Source organism: Salmo salar, chromosome ssa14, assembly GCF_905237065.1.
Source record: "Salmo salar chromosome ssa14, Ssal_v3.1, whole genome shotgun sequence".
In the NCBI taxonomy this organism is placed as follows: domain Eukaryota; kingdom Metazoa; phylum Chordata; class Actinopteri; order Salmoniformes; family Salmonidae; genus Salmo; species Salmo salar.
Window position 1 is genome coordinate 5,571,708 of NC_059455.1, and position 18,486 is coordinate 5,590,193.

At 44.1% G+C, this 18,486-nt stretch overlaps 2 protein-coding genes across 9 annotated transcripts in view; one reads left to right on the forward strand and one right to left on the reverse strand.

The window, feature by feature from the left end:
- LOC106568675 (serine/threonine-protein kinase PRP4 homolog) overlaps window positions 1–3,142 on the reverse strand; it is a 36,073-nt gene extending 32,931 nt beyond the window's left edge. For all 8 annotated transcript variants that reach the window (XR_006758723.1, XR_006758728.1, XR_006758726.1 and 5 more), the window contains exons 1-3: window positions 3,069–3,142; window positions 1,381–2,541; window positions 539–676 (exon numbers count right to left, since the gene is read on the reverse strand). Coding sequence is in view for 2 of the 8 variants with exons in the window: in XM_045693819.1 (XP_045549775.1) it covers window positions 539–676; window positions 1,381–2,541; window positions 3,069–3,121 (1,352 nt within the window). In the remaining 6 variants the exon portion in view is untranslated. The remainder of the gene's footprint in view (window positions 1–538; window positions 677–1,380; window positions 2,542–3,068) is intronic.
- A 191-nt stretch (window positions 3,143–3,333) lies between these two features.
- On the forward strand, window positions 3,334–18,150 carry si:dkey-154p10.3 (zinc finger protein 70). The gene is made up of 8 exons (XM_014139197.2): window positions 3,334–3,600; window positions 3,954–4,494; window positions 4,687–5,377; window positions 7,437–7,533; window positions 12,992–13,192; window positions 16,175–16,308; window positions 17,384–17,507; window positions 17,759–18,150. The coding sequence occupies exons 2-8, from the start codon at window positions 3,964–3,966 to the stop codon at window positions 17,964–17,966; spliced, it is 1,986 nt and encodes a 661-aa protein (XP_013994672.1). The 5' UTR covers window positions 3,334–3,600; window positions 3,954–3,963; the 3' UTR covers window positions 17,967–18,150.
- The last annotated feature ends 336 nt before the right edge of the window (window positions 18,151–18,486 follow it).

An 18,486-nucleotide genomic window follows, 5' to 3' on the forward strand; every position in this document is an offset into this window, starting at 1 on the left:
TTTAGGAAGAGTCTAGGACAATTCCTTCGACCTCATGGCTTTGGTTTTGCTCTGACATGCAGTCAACTGTGGGACCTTATAGACAGGTGTGTGCCTTTCCAAATCATGTCCAGTCAATTGAATTTACCACAGATGGACTCTAATCAAGTTGTAGAAACATCAAGGATGATCAATGGAAACAGGATGCACCTAAGCTCAATTTCAAACTCTCATAGCAAAGGGTCTGAATACTTGTGTAAATAAGGCATTTGTTGTTTATTGTTAATACATCTGCAAACATTTCTAAGAAGCTGTTTTCTCTTTGTCATTATGGGGTATTGTATGTAGATTGCTGAGGATTTTTCTTTATTTAATCCATTTTAGAATAAGGCTGTAACGTAACAAATGTAGAACAATTCAAGGGGTCTGAATACTTTCCAAAGGCACTGTATCTGTAGTTTTAGACTCAAATACATAACACAGGTAGTGGTTATACAGATAATGAGACATGCACCAATATGGATGCTAAAAAACACTTTTGAACCTGTCCTCCACCCACCTCCTCCTGAATGGTGACCTGCTGCATCTCCTGGGAGAGCGTGATCTCCGCCTGAAAGGTGAGCGGCTGAACCTTCGCCGGGCGCCTAGAGCCGGGCTGGCGTCCCTACGGACCCCTGCCTCTTCCTGGCTCCACATCCTGAAGATCACGTGACAAAAGGATAAGGTGTCACACATTCAATATTCTCCATGCATTACCTAAAGTGGGTCTGATTTTATTTGGACAGGATTCAATGTGGGGATGATGTACACTGGACTATGTTTGTTTGGGAATATCGTGGCATGACGACATGTAAAGTGCTATCTCCCATATAGCAATTAAGTACTTGTCTTTCTTGCACTAACATCTGCACTTGTTTTTTCTTATTGGCACCATTTCTGCTGATAGCTGTCAAGGGTCTACCTGCAATAATGCAAGTATCCTCCTCCCCTCACATTACATTACTAGGGGTGTATTCACTAGAAACCAAATGGAAGCAACCGGACAAAATGGGGAGGTCTCACCTGAACTTGCCTGATAAGAAACGCTACTTTTCGTTTCAAAACGTTTTCTGTTGCAAAAAAATGGCGTTACATTGTACACTAATTAATACACCCCAGGGCTTCCCATTCCAATGCTTTGGTCTATCCCGGGAGGAGAGTGACAACCCAGGAGCTGATGGTTTTGTCACAATATGTTACCGGTAAATTCATTTGTGGATTATGTACTGGTTGTGAGAGGACACATCTCCTCCTCGAAAACAATAGCACCTGTTTATCTGTATTGAACACAAATGGATGTGTGTGTTTATGGCACACCTGTGTGTGTTTTGGAATTGACATTTGGCCAAAAAGAATTCTGACCTGCCAGGTGGAAGTCTCAGTCGGTCCGTCACTCTCCTTCGACTCTCCGGGGAGCGTGGGTGGCCCCCTCTGGGTGGTGACGGTGACATGGCCCTTCGCTCAGCTTCCTGGGGACCTGAGGATGAGTCCAGGGAGTTCTGACATTGTGATGGGGACGAGCTGCGCTGCAGCTTGAGGGCGGGGCCTGGTGGCCTCCCTCGCAGGCCTGGAGAGCGGTTCTCCTTCCCAGAGGAAGCGTCCTTGGCGGGGGACTTGGTCGCCTTCTTGTCCTTGTCCCCTTCCTTATCTGGCCACCTGGCCTTGTAGTGCTCGGGTGACTTGTGGTTGCTGCCGCTGGGCTCCTGGTTTTGGGCTCCTCTGCTCTGAGCCGGTGGGGAAGGCTGTTTGCTAGTGCCAGGAGACCAGAAGCACTCTGAACTGCTGGAATGTCTTCTGCTGTCTCTATCCCTGGACGTGCTCCGTCCTCTTATCCGATCCTTGGTCTTCCCGTCTGTCCTGCTCTTCCTGGCATTTTTATTGGGATTGCTCTGCTTAGCTTTTCCAGCATCTGTCGACTCTCGCCGTCCTCTCCAGGTGTCCTTAGCAGTCTGTGAGCCTGAGCCGGGACCTGTTGCTCCTATACACCAGTGCTGCCCATTGCGCTCCCTCTCCACCTGAATCTCCCCATCCTCCTCCTCTTCAGAGTGGTAGCCCTGGAGTATGAGCCCCATGTCCGACTGTACCCCCCTGCCCCCCTCAGTCAGTTCAGCGTCTAGTTCGGCTTGGATCAGGGCCCTCTGTTTCTCCAGCTCCTCCAGAAGTGCCATCTCATCATCTTCCAGTCTTGGCTGCTTGGCAGAGAAGGAGTACAGGGAAGGGTCGTCATCGCCACAGTTTGGGAAGCCATCAGTCGAGGGGTTGTCTTTACGCTTGTGCCTCTTGTGCTTGTGCCGGTGCCCATGGCGCCGCTCCTTGTCCTCTGGGCAGGAGTGCTTCTGTCGCTTGTGTTTGCTGCGGTGCTTGTGTTTCTTCTTCTTGGTCTTAGCCGAGCTCACGGCGACGCAGAGCTTCAACGAACCGGCTTCGACCTTTCCGGCACTTCCTTCTTCCTCCTCTTCACCTGACAGGCCCTCATTTTCCTCTTCATTGCCACTCCTCTCTGAGCTCTCTGCATCCTCTCCCCTGTGAACGAAAAATATATAGGAAAGGGTAATGATTAGTCAACTGGGAAGGTCTATTGTAATTGGTTCTTTGACAACTATTGCTGGTTTATTCCACAACTACTAACGTTAGTGGTGCAACTTGAGTGTTTCTCAGACATTTCCTTGGGGACCCCCAGTCGTTTCACAATTGTGTTCTAGTCTTGAACAAGCACACCTGATTCAATAAGTCTAACCTTGTCCAGTATTTCTCCGAGTTTCATAACTGACATTGGCTTGTAAGATAGCTACATAACGTTAGCTAGCTACCTAAATAACGTTAAACATCTAGTTATATAACTAAGTTAGCTAGTTTCTATTACAAACGGCAAATGTATTGTAACGTTAGCTACTGTAGTTAGTCGCGTTAGTTAGCTACAGTACCGAAACAGGCTCTCCGTTATATACAATATAATTTTTTCTGATTAACTTTAGTTACAACCACACGCAGAATAACCTATCGCGACAACTATACATCTTGCCTAAAACACAATTTTAAAAATATCTTACGCTTGTCTCCTCTCGCCGTCACCAGCTATGAAACCCATGGCAGCCATTTTCATTGTTTACTGTGGACATGCGCAATGGATAGGAGGACAAGGCAAGGCACTGTCTGTGAAGTAATGACCATTTTGCGTTTTGTCTGTATCCCCTATATAAGAGATTTCGAAATAACGAATCTTATTTGGGCCTATATTTTGATGTTACACAATATTATATAATTATAAGTCAATAAGACAATATGTAATTTACTGCACTGAAACGAACTATTCCATTGACAGTCAGTGGTCCCTAAAAAAGTCAGCAGGTTGGCTCATTGGCATGCTGGGATCCAGTTCGTTTCGGACGTGTTTACATTTCATACAGCATGAACTCATCGCTGATATAAATGTGACATTATTGTCGTATATGTCTTGCTATGTACTGTAGATCTAGGTAACGTTAGCTAGCTACCTGGAATTTGGCTCTGTGGTGACGAGCGAGTTTAATTCAGCGCGATTCCATGTTTATCAAAAGTAATGAACGCAAACTAGCTATCGTGGTAAGTAGAAACGTTGCATATTTCAGCAAATTCAGTGTGTGTTCTTCAGTATCTACCTACGTGCATGTGTTAGTATTTATTGTAGATTTCAGTTTCGCATGCATGCATTTTCCACAGCTAGCCAGTTTGACTTGTAGTGCTATGACTAAGTTCTTCCTTTTATGCATGGTCAACAAGTGTAAGGTTAGACACTAAGCAAGACTTTCTTTATTTATTATGTCTCTTGAATACAGAATATCTTGCTTAATCGGAGTATGTGGTTAGGACAAGTGTAGTTCAAACGAAGCTAATGTTGCATGCCCAACATTTTAGTTATGCTAATCTCATGCAATCCCTCTGTCTCCCCATGTTAGCTCAACCCAGATGATGAGTCCAGTCAATTATGATTTCCAGGACATCAGGCCAGTCACACTACACCTTCCAGAAGAGACGGTCACGTCCTTGTACTGTGTCACTGCTAAGGGGCTGGAGGCCCAAGTGGCCTCCTTAGTCGAAGCCTTCCTGGTTGAAGTGTACCGCTGCAGAGTGTGCCAGTTCACCAGTGGCCTAAAAGGCAGTATCCAAACACACGTACTGGAGAGGCACAATTTAGGAGCATCCTCCAGCCCTGGTCTTCCCTGTCTTGAGAAGGACAATGGCCTTGAGGTAAGGGTGGGAGTTGACAGAGAAGATGATGAACTGGACCAAAATGTCTCCCCAGGCTACAACCTGGAGGATGACCTCCATTCTGTCTCAAAGGATGCTGATGATGACCAGATGGATCATATGGGCTTGGAGCGCATGTCCTTCCTGCTGCCCATGTACGGCATGCTGCCCAATATCAGTCCCCGGTCATGTGACATGGCCCTGAGTTCCAACTCGGACGGGAGCCTCCACGTTGCACAGACATGTGAGGTAAGAGAGAAGTTTAACTAGGGGAAAACAAATTGTGTTTCAAATGCAGTGAAAATTCCAGTTGAGTGGATTACTATAGGATCACTATAGGATAGAAAGGTGGACTAGTAATTTCCAATTCTATGTAGGCAATATATTCACAGATTTGTAGCTGCGAATCAGTTTTGTTTATCCTGCTCTGGTCCTATACAGGTGAGCACTTTGTTTGAGGAGGACGAGAGACATGGTGAGGAGGAGGAAGAGGAGAGCGTGTTCCGATTGGATGCTGCCGACTCCGTCAACCTGTCGTGTCCAATGGGCTCGGTGGTGATAAACGAGGCCAAGGATGATGAAATGGCCCAGTCCGCTCACCTCATGACCCTGGGGCTCTGTCGCATTTCCACAGCCAACAAGGGCCTCTCAGGCCGAGCGGGTACCCAGCTTCCCTCAACTCCCATCGGGCAAGAGGGTTTGGAGTCAGACACCTCCCTGGATGACAAGATGGATGACAAAATGCCCCAGTCCCAGGGAAAGCAGTCCCCTCCTCCTCATGGCCCCAAGCAGCGGAGGTCACTGTTCTGTGTCCTCTGCCGCGCCACCCTGACCTCTAGACACTTGCTTGAGGTCCACCTTAAATGCCACAACGGGGACAGAGGCTTCAAGTGCCTTCAGTGCGGCTGGACGTCGGCCGGGTGGGGGGAGATGGAGCGCCACTGGAGGGCCCACGGGAAGAGGATGCGGCGGGGGAAAAAAGAGAAAGAGAGGGGCACCAGGCCCCATGGCTGCCAGGTTTGTCTCCGGAAGTTCCGGAGTGTTAAGTCCCGGGATGCACATGAGCGGCGGCACCACAGTCAACGGCGGAGTCCTCAAGAATGCTTCACGTGCCAGCACTGTGACTACAGTGGTGAGGACCTGTTCCAGTGTTTATTCCAATTTTACCCTACTATTCCACCTAACATTGAAATTGTTTCGGGATAGAGTTGCAAAGGGAGGGTTTATTACTGGAATCTTTACCAGTAAACTACTCAAATTTTGGTATCTGTCAAGTTTTTTTATTTTATCAGGTGACATCTGGTTGCCTTTTTGGGTACTTTTTGGGTACATATTATCACAGGTGTCTGTAATTATCTCTGGGGTCGTTCCACCTCAAAAAACACGAGAGGATTTTGACACCCAACATCTAAGATTGTTCTGAAGTTGTTTCTGTGGTTAGAAACAAATAAGATAAGCATTTCTGCAATATTGTTTTGTTAAAATATAATTTGATCTCTGAAGAATTTAATCTAATTGATTGCACCCAAATTGGCAATTTTAATTCATAGGATTCAGATAACGTTCAATAAATATAGTACATAACATCTGATTTGGAAAAACTTCATCCTAACAATGAGTAAGACTTTTTTTTAAATGTATTTAAAAAAAAAATTAAAGCCGCCCACCCCAACGGCCAGTATACAGTATCAGTTCTCTATGTTTGACAAGTGGTATGAAGCTGCGGCTTGGAGTATTTTTGGTGATGGTTTTTGCCCATTCAGAGAGAGTATTAATTGAAGTCACTTGCATTTTCCCCCACAAATAAGTGTCAAAGTACCACGTTTTGCCATCAGATGCTGCTGTTCCTGCTATTGCCACACCCTTTTTTCAATTTTGCTGGTCTCTTGTGTTTATTAAATGTATCACAACATTTTCTTTCCAACTTTGGGTAGAAAACCAATAGCTTTTGTGCATGATGAAAATAAATTGTGATCATCCTCACAATTCAAGCCAGTCCTCAATGAAAGCAATTCAGTTTGTCCTTCTCTTAGGCTTAATCTATGTCCAGGAAACTGCCCCTGTGTGTGGTTTATTCCCTTCAAAAAAGGCCTGGATTAGTTGTTAGACCATTCCTGTTGAACAAGCAAACCGTTAGGCTACAGCAGTTATGTTATGGTCTCTAAGGGTTATCAATGGTAAAAGTCCCAAACATACACTGTATAGTGTTTTGTAATGGTATTGGGTTGTGTTTAGTCAATAACCCATTTCTCCATCACATTTTTGGGCTTCATATGATAATTGCACCATAGGCGTAGCCCTCTCAGAGAGCTGCCACATGTTGGACTATTCAAGGAGAGTTGGGTTGCTAAGAGAAGGACAAACTGAAATGCTTTCATGGGGGACTGGCTTAACTTGTGAGGATAACCATAAAAAAGCGATTGGTTTTCTACCCAAAGCTGCAAAGAAAATGTTGTGATACATTTGATAAACACAAGAGACGAGCAAAATGAATAAAAGCAGGAACAGCCAGATAACTGGTACTTTCACTTAATTTTGGGGGGAAATGCAAGCGACTTCAATTGCTAATTTCTCTGATCAGGGGGGAAAAACTAAAACATCACAAAATACACTGAGAATACATTACATAGTATGAATAAACAATGCTCTGAGTCGTAGCTTCATACAACTTGTCAAACATAGAGAACTGATACTGCATACTGGCCATTGGGTTGGGCTTGGTTTGGGTTGACTGGCTACCCACACTCCTTGCTCCGGCTAAAAGCCACGCTCACGTACGTTAGTTTCTTCTCTGCAATGAGTCTGGATCGGAGTAGCCCTCCAAACCATAGCCTTGACGACTCAAGCGAATTGTTCCTGCAAGAAAGGGTGGGGACCGACGATACCACGATCAGAACAACTCCTAGAACTGCAAGCTTCAAGAAGGACATTGAATCTAAAAAAAACCCACTATTTGCTCAATGTATTTTTCTTACCCTATGTGTGTGTACAGTACTGTATTTATTCTTGGGATATTGTTTTTCAGAAGGAAAATTTCAGGAGTGTGTCTTTAATTCCCCAAATTACCAAAGATTCTGTTAACTTTGGTAAATTACCAGCAGCTTTGCAACCCTATTCAGGGATGAACACATTTACATTAATATAGATGATACAAATTTTAACCAGCTGTCCCATCTCTGTCTATCTTCCAGATAAGTCGTGGGACAAGCTGCACAAACACATTCTCTCAGACCACAAAGCCTTCGGGGACAGACTGACAAACCCGGATGGACTGAGCACCCATGTTGTGTAAGTAGTGTGCCTGTTCCCTTCCTGCGCCATAGTCTCAGAGCAACAAACCAACCTACTCATTGTGTGCACCCAAAATATTTAAAAGCATTTGGTCTGGACATATGCCATATTTGAATTTCATAAAAATGCATCCTTCCCTCTTTTCCGTGAAGTAATCAATGATTAGACATGGCACAATCAAACAGCTTTCAGGAAAAATTGACTTTTTAAAGAATTTGAATGGGAATACTGCATAAAATCTATTTGGATGAATTTTCACAAGTTGGTCTTTGAACACAGTTGAGAGTTGATTATCTCAACCATACGTCTTTGACCATTAAAGGGGCAATCTGCTATTGGTACAACCATTTTGGACTTGATAATAAACTTGGTAATGATATACTGTATACCCATTGATTAGTGAAGAATATAACTTTTGTCTCTGAAAACAGTTTTTTAAAATGTTTATAAATGAAATTTCATAAATACCTTATTTCCATAACGATTCAGACCCTTGTGACTCAAGTTGAGCTCAGGCGCATCCTGTTTCCATTGATCATCCTTGATGTTTCTACAACTTGGAGTCCACCTGTGGTAAATTCAATTGATTCTACATGATTTGGAAAGGCACACACCTGTCTGTATAAGGTCCCACAGTTGACAGTGCATGTCAGAGCAAAAACCAAGCCATGACGACAAAAGGAATTTTCCATAGAGCTCTGAGAAAGGATTGTGTCGAGGCACAGATCTGGGGAAGGGTACCAAAAAATGTCTGCAGCATTGAAGTTCCCCAAGAAGTTTAGAACCACCAAGACTCTTCCTAGAGCTGGCCGCCTGGCCAAACTGAGCAATTGGGAGAGAAGGGCCTTGGTCAGGGAGGTGACCAAGAACCCGATGGTCACTAATAACAGAGCTCTAGAGTTCCTCTGTGGAGATGGGAGAACCTTCCAGAAGGACAACCATCTCTGCAGCACTCCACCAATCAGGCCTTTATGGTAGAGTGGCCAGCCACTCCTCAGTAAAAGGCACGACAGCTCGCTTGGAGTTTGCCAAAAGGCCCCTAAATGACTCTCAGACCATGAGAAACAAGATTCTCTGGTATGACGAAACCTGAATGCCTTGAGTGGCCCAGCCAGAACCCGGACTTGAACACGATCGAACATCTCTGAAGATACCTGAAAATAGCTCTGCAGTGATGCTCCCCATCCAACCTGACAGAGCTTGAGATGGATGACCTGCAGAGAAGAATGGGAGAAACCCCCCCAAATACAAGTGTGCCAAGCTTGTAGTGTCATTCCCAAGAAGACTCGAAGCTGTTATCGCTACCAAAGGTCCTTCAACAAAGTACTGAATAAAGCGTCTGAATACCTACAGTAGTAATCAAAAGTTTGGACACACCTACTCAGTCAAGGGTTTTTCTTTATTTTTACTGTTTTCTACATTGTAGAATACTAGTGAAGACATCAAATCATATAGTAACCAAGTTTTTTTTAAACAAATCTAAATATATTTTAGATTCTTCATAGTAGCTGATGACAGCATTGCACACTATTGGCATTCTCTCAACCAGCTTCACCTGGAATGCATTTCCAACAGTCTTGAAGGAGTTCCCACATATGCTGAGCACTTGTTGGCTGCTTTTCCTTCACTCTGCGGTCCAACTCATCCCAAACCATCTCAATTGGATTGAGGTCGGGTGATTGTGGAGGCCAGGTCATGTGATGCAGCACTCCATCACTCTCCTTCTTTGTCAAATAGCCCTTACACAGTCTGGAGGTGTTGGGTCATTGTCCTGTTGAAAAACAAATGATAGTCCCGCTAAGCGCTAACCAGATGGGATGGCGTATCGCTACAGAATCACTGACAGTGTCACCAGCAAAGCGCCATCATACCTCATCCTCCATGCTTCACGGTGGGAACCACACATGTGGAGATCATCTGTTCACCTACTCTGCATCTCACAAAGACAGTGGTTGGAACCAGAAATCTCAAATTTGGACTCATCAAAAACCAAAGGACAGATTTCCACCGGTCTAATGTCCATTGCTCTTGTTTCAAACAAGTCTCTTCTACTCCTTATTTGTTTTACCTATATTTAGCCAGGCAAGTCAGTTAAGAACAAATTCTTATTTACAATGACGGCCTACCTCGGCCAAACCGTAACCGCTGGGCCAATTGTACACCGCCCTATGGGACTCCCAATCACGGCCGTTTGTGATACAGCCTGTATACAGCCTGGAATCGAACCAGGGTCTGTAGTGAAGCCTCTAGCACTGAGGATGCAGTGCCTTAGACTGCTGCGCCACTCGGGAGTCCCTTTAGTAGTGGTTTCTTTGCAGCAATTAAACCATGAAGGCCTGATTCACAATGTCTCCTCTGAACAGTTGATGTTGAGATGTGTCTGTTACTTGAACTCTGAAGCATTTATTTGGGCTGCAATTTCTGAGGCTGGTAACTCTAATGAACTTATCCTCTGCAACTCTGGGTCTTCCTTTCCTCTGGTGATCCTCATGAGAGCCAGTTTCATCATAGCGCTTGATGGTTTTTGCAAATGCAAATTTTCCGTATTGACTGACCTTTGTCTTAAAGTAGTGATGGACTGTTGTTTCTCTTTGCTTATTTGAGCTTTTCTTGCCATAATATGGACTTTGTCTTTTACCAAATAGGGCTATTTCTGTATACCACCCCTACCATGTCACAACACAAATGATTGGCTCATACGCATTAAGAAGGAAAAAAAATCCCAAAATTCACTTTTAACAAGGCACACCTGTTTTACATTTACATTTAAGTCATTTAGCAGACGCTCTTATCCAGAGCGACTTACAAATTGGTGCATTCACCTTATAATATCCAGTGGAACAACCACTTACAATAGTGCATCTAAATCTTTTAAGGGGGGGGGAGGGTAGAAGGATAACTTTATCCTATCCCAGGTATTCCTTGAAGAGGTGGGGTTTCAGGTGTCTCCGGAAGGTGGTGATTGACTCCGCTGTCCTGGCGTCGTGAGGGAGCTTGTTCCACCATTGGGGTGCCAGAGCAGCGAACAGTTTTGACTGGGCTGAGCGGGAACTGTGCTTCCTCAGAGGTAGGGAGGCGAGCAGGCCAGAGGTGGATGAACGCAGTGCCCTTGTTTGGGTGTAGGGACTGATCAGAGCCTGAAGGTACGGAGGTGCCGTTCCCCTCACAGCTCCGTAGGCAAGCACCATGGTCTTGTAGCGGATGTGAGCTTCAACTGGAAGCCAGTGGAGAGAGCGGAGGAGCGGGGTGACGTGAGAGAACTTGGGAAGGTTGAACACCAGACGGGCTGCGGCGTTCTGGATGAGTTGTAGGGGTTTAATGGCACAGGCAGGGAGCCCAGCCAACAGCGAGTTGCAGTAATCCAGGCGGGAGATGACAAGTGCCTGGATTAGGACCTGCGCCGCTTCCTGTGTGAGGCAGGGTCGTACTCTGCGAATGTTGTAGAGCATGAACCTACAGGATCGGGTCACCGCCTTGATGTTAGTGGAGAACGACAGGGTGTTGTCCAGGGTCATTCCAAGGTTCTTAGCACTCTGGGAGGAGGACACAAGGGAGTTGTCAACCGTGATGGCGAGATCATGGAACGGGCAGTCCTTCCCCGGGAGGAAGAGCAGCTCCGTCTTGCCGAGGCCGTCACAAGACGCGAGATTTCATCTGGAGAGAGAGGGGAGAAAGAGGTCAAAGCACAGGGTAGGGCAATGTGAGCAGGACCAGCGGTGTCGTTTGACTTAGCAAACGAGGATCGGATGTCGTTAACCTTCTTTTCAAAATGGTTGACGAAGTCATCCGCAGGGAGGGGGGGGGGAGGGGGGGGGAGGATTCAGGAGGGAGGAGAAGGTAGCAAAGAGCTTCCTAGGGTTAGAGGCAGATGCTTGGAATTTAGAGTGGTAGAAAGTGGCTTTAGCAGCAGAGACAGAAGAGGAGAATGTAGAGAGGAGGGAGTGAAAGGATGCCAGGTCCGCAGGGAGGCGAGTTTTCCTCCATTTCCGCTCAGCTGCCCGGAGCCCTGTTCTGTGAGCTCGCAGTGAGTCGTCGAGCCACGGAGCAGGAGGGGAGGACCGAGCCGGCCTGGAGGATAGGGGACAGAGAAAATCAAAGGATGCAGAGAGGGAGGAGAGGAGGGTTGAGGGGGCAGAATCAGGAGATAGGTTGGAGAAGGTTTGAGCAGAGGGAAGAGATGATAGGATGGAAGAGGAGAGAGTAGCGGGAGAGAGAGAGAGCGAAGGTTGGGACGGCACAATACCATCCGAGTAGGGGCAGAGTGAGAAGTGTTGGATGAGAGCGAGAGGGAAAAGGATACAAGGTAGTGGTCAGAGACTTGGAGGGGAGTTGCAATGAGATTAGTGGAAGAACAGCATCGAGTAAAGATGAGGTCAAGCGTATTGCCTGCCTTGTGAGTAGGGGGGAAGGTGAGAGGGTGAGGTCAAAAGAGGAGAGGAGTGGAAAGAAGGAGGCAGAGAGGAATGAGTCAAAGGTACACGTGGGGAGGTTAAAGTCACCCAGAACTGTGAGAGGTGAGCCATCCTCAGGAAAGGAACTTATCAAGGCGTCAAGCTCATTGATGAACTCTCCAAGGGAACCTGGAGGGCGATAAATGATAAGGATGTTAAGCTTGAAAGGGCTGGTAACTGTGACAGCATGGAATTCAAATGAGGAGATAGACAGATGGGTCAGGGGAGAAAGAGAGAATGTCCACTTGGGAGAGATGAGGATTCCAGTGCCACCACCCCGCTGGCTCGATGCTCTAGGGGTATGCGAGAACACGTGGGCAGACGAGGAGAGAGCAGTAGGAGTAGCAGTGTTATCTGTGGTTAATTGAAATGCATTCCAGGTGACTACCTCATGAAGCTGGTTGAATGCTAAGAGTGTGCAAAGCTGTCATCAATGCAAAAGGTGGCTACTTTGAAGAATCTCAAATATAAAACATTTTTTGATTTAACACTTATGCATACTACATGATTCCATATGTGTTATTTCATAGTTCTGATGTCTTCACTATTATTCTACAATGTAGAAAATTGTAATAATTAAGAAAAACCCTGGAATCAGGTGTGTCCAAACTTTGCTTCGTCATTATGGGGTATTGTGTGTAGATTGATTTAGGAAAAAAATATTTTAATCCATTTTAGAATAAGGCTGTAAAGTAACAATGTGGAAAAAGTAAAGGGGTCTGAATACTTCCCGAATGCACTGTAAGCTTTTTTATTCCCTTGTTGGTAAACAATGTAATTGTAAACAAACACTTTATAGCCTCAAATGGTTAAAACTATAAGTTTTATCTCATGGATGGTCAGCCCTTGCATTAATGGCTCTCTCTATGAATTTGAGACTGGTTATATTTCTCCAACCCATACATCCCTCAGCTGTTTACCAAAACAACAATGGCGTCGTGACCGATTTGTTGTTGTTTTCAAGTGCAGATTGTCCATTTAACGTTGCCCTCTCCAACTCACAGGTGTGCTTTGAGGAAGTTCCCCCACGAAAGCAATTACCCACAGGACATGCAAGGAGTGGAGCCAGAAAAGTGGAATAAGTGGAGGCCGAAGCAGAGGGGAAGAAAGGACAGAGAGGAGGGGAGAGAGGAGCAAGGGCAGAAAGCGGAGGAATCGGTGAGGAGGAAAGGGAGGAAAGAGTTCTGCTGTGCCCTCTGCAACAGGTACAGTCCCTCAGAAGTGTCTAACACATTTTACCACAAGGGGTCAGAGTACAGTTTGTTGTGGAAGATATGAGTATTACAGATGCTTTGTTTGTTTATTTACTTTTCTGTGTGTTTTCAGTACCATATACACTTTCAAAATAAAATTGTCACTAAAACTGGGCCGTAAAACCATAGAGATCCTATTAATCTAAACCCCTCAAAGTTTCAGAATGGTCTGAAAGTGGCAGCCATTGTGGTCAGGGAGAAATCCAAACCAGTCTAATATGAATGAATGGCAGTAGAGGCATAGGTGATGCATTTCCTGCTTTTACTTGTGCAGGAAAATAAAAGTAAGGCATGTGATTAGGGCTGGGCGATATGGCCAAAATATCATATATCATGGTATTTTTCAATTTCTTTACGGTATGACTGTATTTGACGGTATTTTATGTTTTTGATTAATAAAAGTTCTACATTTGCTTTATGACTAGTACGTGACCTTAGGGTGGTAACACATATATTCAAAATTATTTCAATGGGTCTTTCTCCATTCTGATTGTTTTACACTGTTCAATTCAACTTCAACCTAAAATAATTTCCTGCATTTCCATCAATTTCTGCATTACCTGCACTCATTTGAGATCATTTCCACACTGCCACGATATGGGCAAAAAAAACTAAGCCTTATTTTTAACCAAATGTTGCAATTGCGATTTAGACCAAAACACTTGGATGAACTTTTGGAATCATGGAAATAGAATGTTTTATTATAATTCTATAGTTAGAATATAAATAATAGTGGGCACTTTGAATACAGTGTTGTTTGACATGACAACAAATTAAAATGCCATGGACGAGTTATTGTGACAGGGTAGGATCCAAAGTGATGTTCAGTGTTTCTTAGGGGACCCTATAATCTTTGGTTACATTAAATCTTTATTCATATTCATGCTTCACCTATTCCTCTTTGATTTAGAAGATACTGTTGCACAAAAAACATGCTGATTTAGGCCTCCACCAGCACTGGTATCAGGCTGTATTAGCTAGCCATGTTTGCTCTGACTCAGTACTTTTAGCTAGCCAGCTAACTAGCGATTAGTACTAGTGGCTAACACGATTTAGCTTAACTTGCTAAGAAAATACAAACTACCTGTTTGCAGATGTAAGAAACACAAATGAATATTGTAATTATAGAACGCTTGTGGAAACAACATCGTTGTCATCAACATTGTTGCATGCGCTGCATTGACCATGCAGACTGAACGAAAGTGTCTCGTGGTCAAGTGACAACAAATGCGCTCCTTGAGTGACGGGGTGGGAGTAGGTCTGTGTGGAGTGACTGACTGACTGATCGAGTGAGTGCGAGAGAGATGACGACTCAAGTAGCGGAGTAAACTATACAAATGGATGTTACACACGGCGTATCACATTTAACAAACCAAACATTCAAATACTGTTATAGAAGGTAGAGTAAAAACCCAAACCGGTCCGTGCATCAATACCGGTATATGGCCCTGCATGTGATGTGTCATAATTAAAAATACTGTTTATACAGGTTTTATACAAATAAAATGTTGGCATATTGGCAGTTATTTAGAAACATTTGTGGAATTGTTCCTCTAAAACTGGATAGCTAGCTAGCTAACAAACATACAGTGCAGATAGTGTAAAACTATGAATTTTAAGATTCTTAGCACAGCACTGGAAAACCATGGTTGGACAACTCCCTTGCCAAAATGGCTGACCTTTCATACCATCATAGATGCGGTAAAGAGGTCAATGGAACGGAGACCATGGCGGATAGAAGAAGGATGCCAGACTGGTGCACGTTCAACAAATCTGATTTTAACAAAGTGGATATTCGTTAAATCTTTCCCCCGTGCGTTTCCATTGTTTGGATCGAGTTCCATTGACCTTACCGCATCAGTAGCTAGGTTTCCATCCAATTGGCGACAGATTGTAATGCGAATATTCTAAAAAATTAAAAAAATAATAATTCACCAGTGGCGTCTCCACCAAACGGACTTGGTGCGGATAAAAATCAGTGCGTGATGACGTAGTGCACACAAAGTCATTTCTCACTTAAGTTTTCATGTTCAGAATAAAGTTCTAAAGTTCAATGTGTTTCCATCACATTTTCCACTCCATTCACTCTACTGAGTTTTGTCACAAAAAACTTTGGGTAAAATAGCAAATGTGCCTCCTCTGGTCTTGGCACGTGTGCTCTAGCCAATAACGGATACAGTGCAAGTAGGCTAGTCTAAATTATGAGATTATTATGATAAGATCGATCATATTTTAATTTGCCAAGCATCGATCATCATGTCACCAGAATAAGACCCTCGATATTTTTTGTAAAGGAGCATCAAGCTCATCAGTTCATCATAACTTATTACATCTGTAGCCTAGTAAACTGCATGCTTTCCCGACGAGTTGTAGTGGGAGGACATGTCATCGCGTGACACCAAGTTTACTTTGATATGATGGTTATTATATCAATATTTGCGCAAAAAAGCGTTTCTGACATTTCTTGCATAATTAATTTTACCAACACAAAAAGGTCCCACCATGTCAAACGAACAAATGATCTGTCGGCATTTACAAAATTGTACAGAAACTTCCTGTTTCAATCACAGCTGTCAGGATTTCTTTTTATATATATGGTATGACTTTATGCACATAAAAGCTGTGGATGGAAACGTGGTTTATAAGAAGGTTCATGTTCATTCTAGTGTTCTAATTCTATGTGTAAAACTTTCATAGAATCATTGCCACTTTATGGTGGTATAGTTACAGCACATATCAAGTAAATGCTAGTGTGTGAGAGACATACATAGAGAAAGCCCACTTTAAACAAACTACAACCATTAAGGCCTAATTTATACACAATTTCTGAAGCATTGATGTAGTGCTTATAAAGACTTTCTGAATGCCATATAAAGCCTTCATAACGTGTAGTTATAAATGCATCTCAATGAGCCCTGTTTCCTGCCATGACAGGAAGTTCTCCACCAAGCTGACCATGCGTCGCCACATGGGCATCCACCAGGGGGACAAGCCCTTTGAGTGTCCCCATTGCCACTACAGCACCCGGCTCAAGGCCTCACTGGTACAGCACCTCCGTGTTCATACAGGTAACGTTTTAGACCATATTCAATCATCCTAGCTGGTACTGTAGTCAGCACAAGGACACACACACACTAGTGTTATTCATTATTGTTGTACCTCAATGTTCTACCTGTGTAGTAAGACACATTACCGTGTGTGTGACGTGTACATATGGGAAATGTGTACGTTTTGGAGTGTTACATTTGTATTGTAAAAAGACAAGTCCAGAATAGCTGGACATGCAAAATCCAGTGTCGGGAACACTGTTGGAGGAGTAACTGTACCCTAAATTATTTGCCCATTGTGCGATGGTTCTTACCAAGAGGCGGGGGGATGTTGCTGTGGCCCAAATTTATTAGAGAACTTTTCCCACACCTTCTCTCCCAGTAATGACTTTGAGAGCTGTGTGGCCATGGTAACAGTAGTGAGGTTGCATAATATGCCATCAGGTTGAAGACAGGAATGTTCATCCCATATAGGTCAATTTTCCATTCCACTGACATGATGTATATACATAACAAACACAATGTTTAGGGGAATTCAGTGTTCCTCCCAGATAAACATAGGGCCCCCGAGAAACATGCCGTAAAGACGACACCAATATTTACAATATAATGCAGCCATTTTCTTAGGAATTGGGGTGCACTGGGCAACAGAGTAATAATTTGCAGTTTGATTCTGAACAAAACATTTTTTTTTGTCAATAGTTGGAAAGCTACTGAACACCATAATAGCAACTGTTATTGTGCTGAAGATGGTGAAAATGAGGTTGAAAAGTGGTGGAATTGCCCTTTAGTAGCTACCTACTCTGGCCCAATAAACAGTTATCTACAGCAGCTTTGGGTTTAAAAATGTCTTTCTACTATACAAGAGTTCCCAACCTGTCCTTGAGGGCCACAGTCACATAGATTGTTGTACTTGCCTTTAAAAACCCACTGTAGTGACTAGTGAAAAGCCAGCTTTTCAAACTGAAAAACAATGTTCTGAGCTCACCAATAATGTTGTACAGAGTTTTTAGTTTGATAATAATATGTGATAAAAGGTTCAGGTCGAAGCCTTATTGTCTCCGTGACCTCTGAGCTGTCAACTATCTACCTGTAGGTGAGAAGCCCTTCAAATGCCTTCAGTGTCCCTACGCCTCCATCGACAGCAGCTCCCTGCGCCGACACTCCCGCACGCACACACAGGAGAGGCCCTACTGCTGCCAGTACTGTCCCTACAGCAGGTAACCACACACACACACACACACACACACACACACACACACACACACACACACACACACACACACACACACACACACACACACACACAAATGGATGTTTAGAGTTCATGTTAATTGTTTGCTAAGTCTATCTCTACTCCTCAATGGCAGCCTCTGTGTGCCTCGCCAGTCTCCCACACTGTAAGTTAGCTCTCTCTCTCCCTCACTGTCTGCCTCGCTCTCACTATCTTTCTCTTTCAATCTTTCTGTAGCATCCAGAAAAAGAGCTTAGATCTCCACGCACGACGCCACCACACAGGCGAGTCTTTCCCCTGCCACCTCTGTCCGTACGCTACCCCGGACCGCCAACTGCTGCTGCGCCATGTGCGCAAGCACCACTCTTCTGATCCATCCCACGTATTGGGAACAAGGACACCCAAACGTCCCAAATCCTCTATCTCTGCTGGAAGGGTCCAGTAATCCTGACAAATAACTTTCTCTGGGTCATGTTCAGTAGGCACCAAATGAAAGAAAACTGACTGATTGAGAGGGACTACCTGGACTTCCTTTTCCATTGCGTAGCCTAATGGAACAGGACCCTGGTCTTGAATGGAAATGTATCTTTAATCTTATTAAACAAGCACATTTATTTTACTACACCTCACAATACTTGATATTTCTTTGGAAATGAAATGGTATTTGGTAATTACATAGTACTAACCTAAGAATTTTCTGTGAAGTTTATGAAGTTGAATCGATACCGCTTGCCGTGCAGGAACAGAGCGAACAGGGTGGCTGGAGAATGGGTCCTTATGGTTTGGCTGACCCTGCTCATTCCTGATAAATGTAGGATTTTAGACAAATCTGACGGGAGTTGACCAAATCCCCGGACACATTTTTTAGGAATCACAGTTTTGAGAGAGATATTATTTAAAGTCAGAGAGGACTATTGCAAGAAACTACATACAATCCTTTTTAATTTAATATTCATTATTTTTTG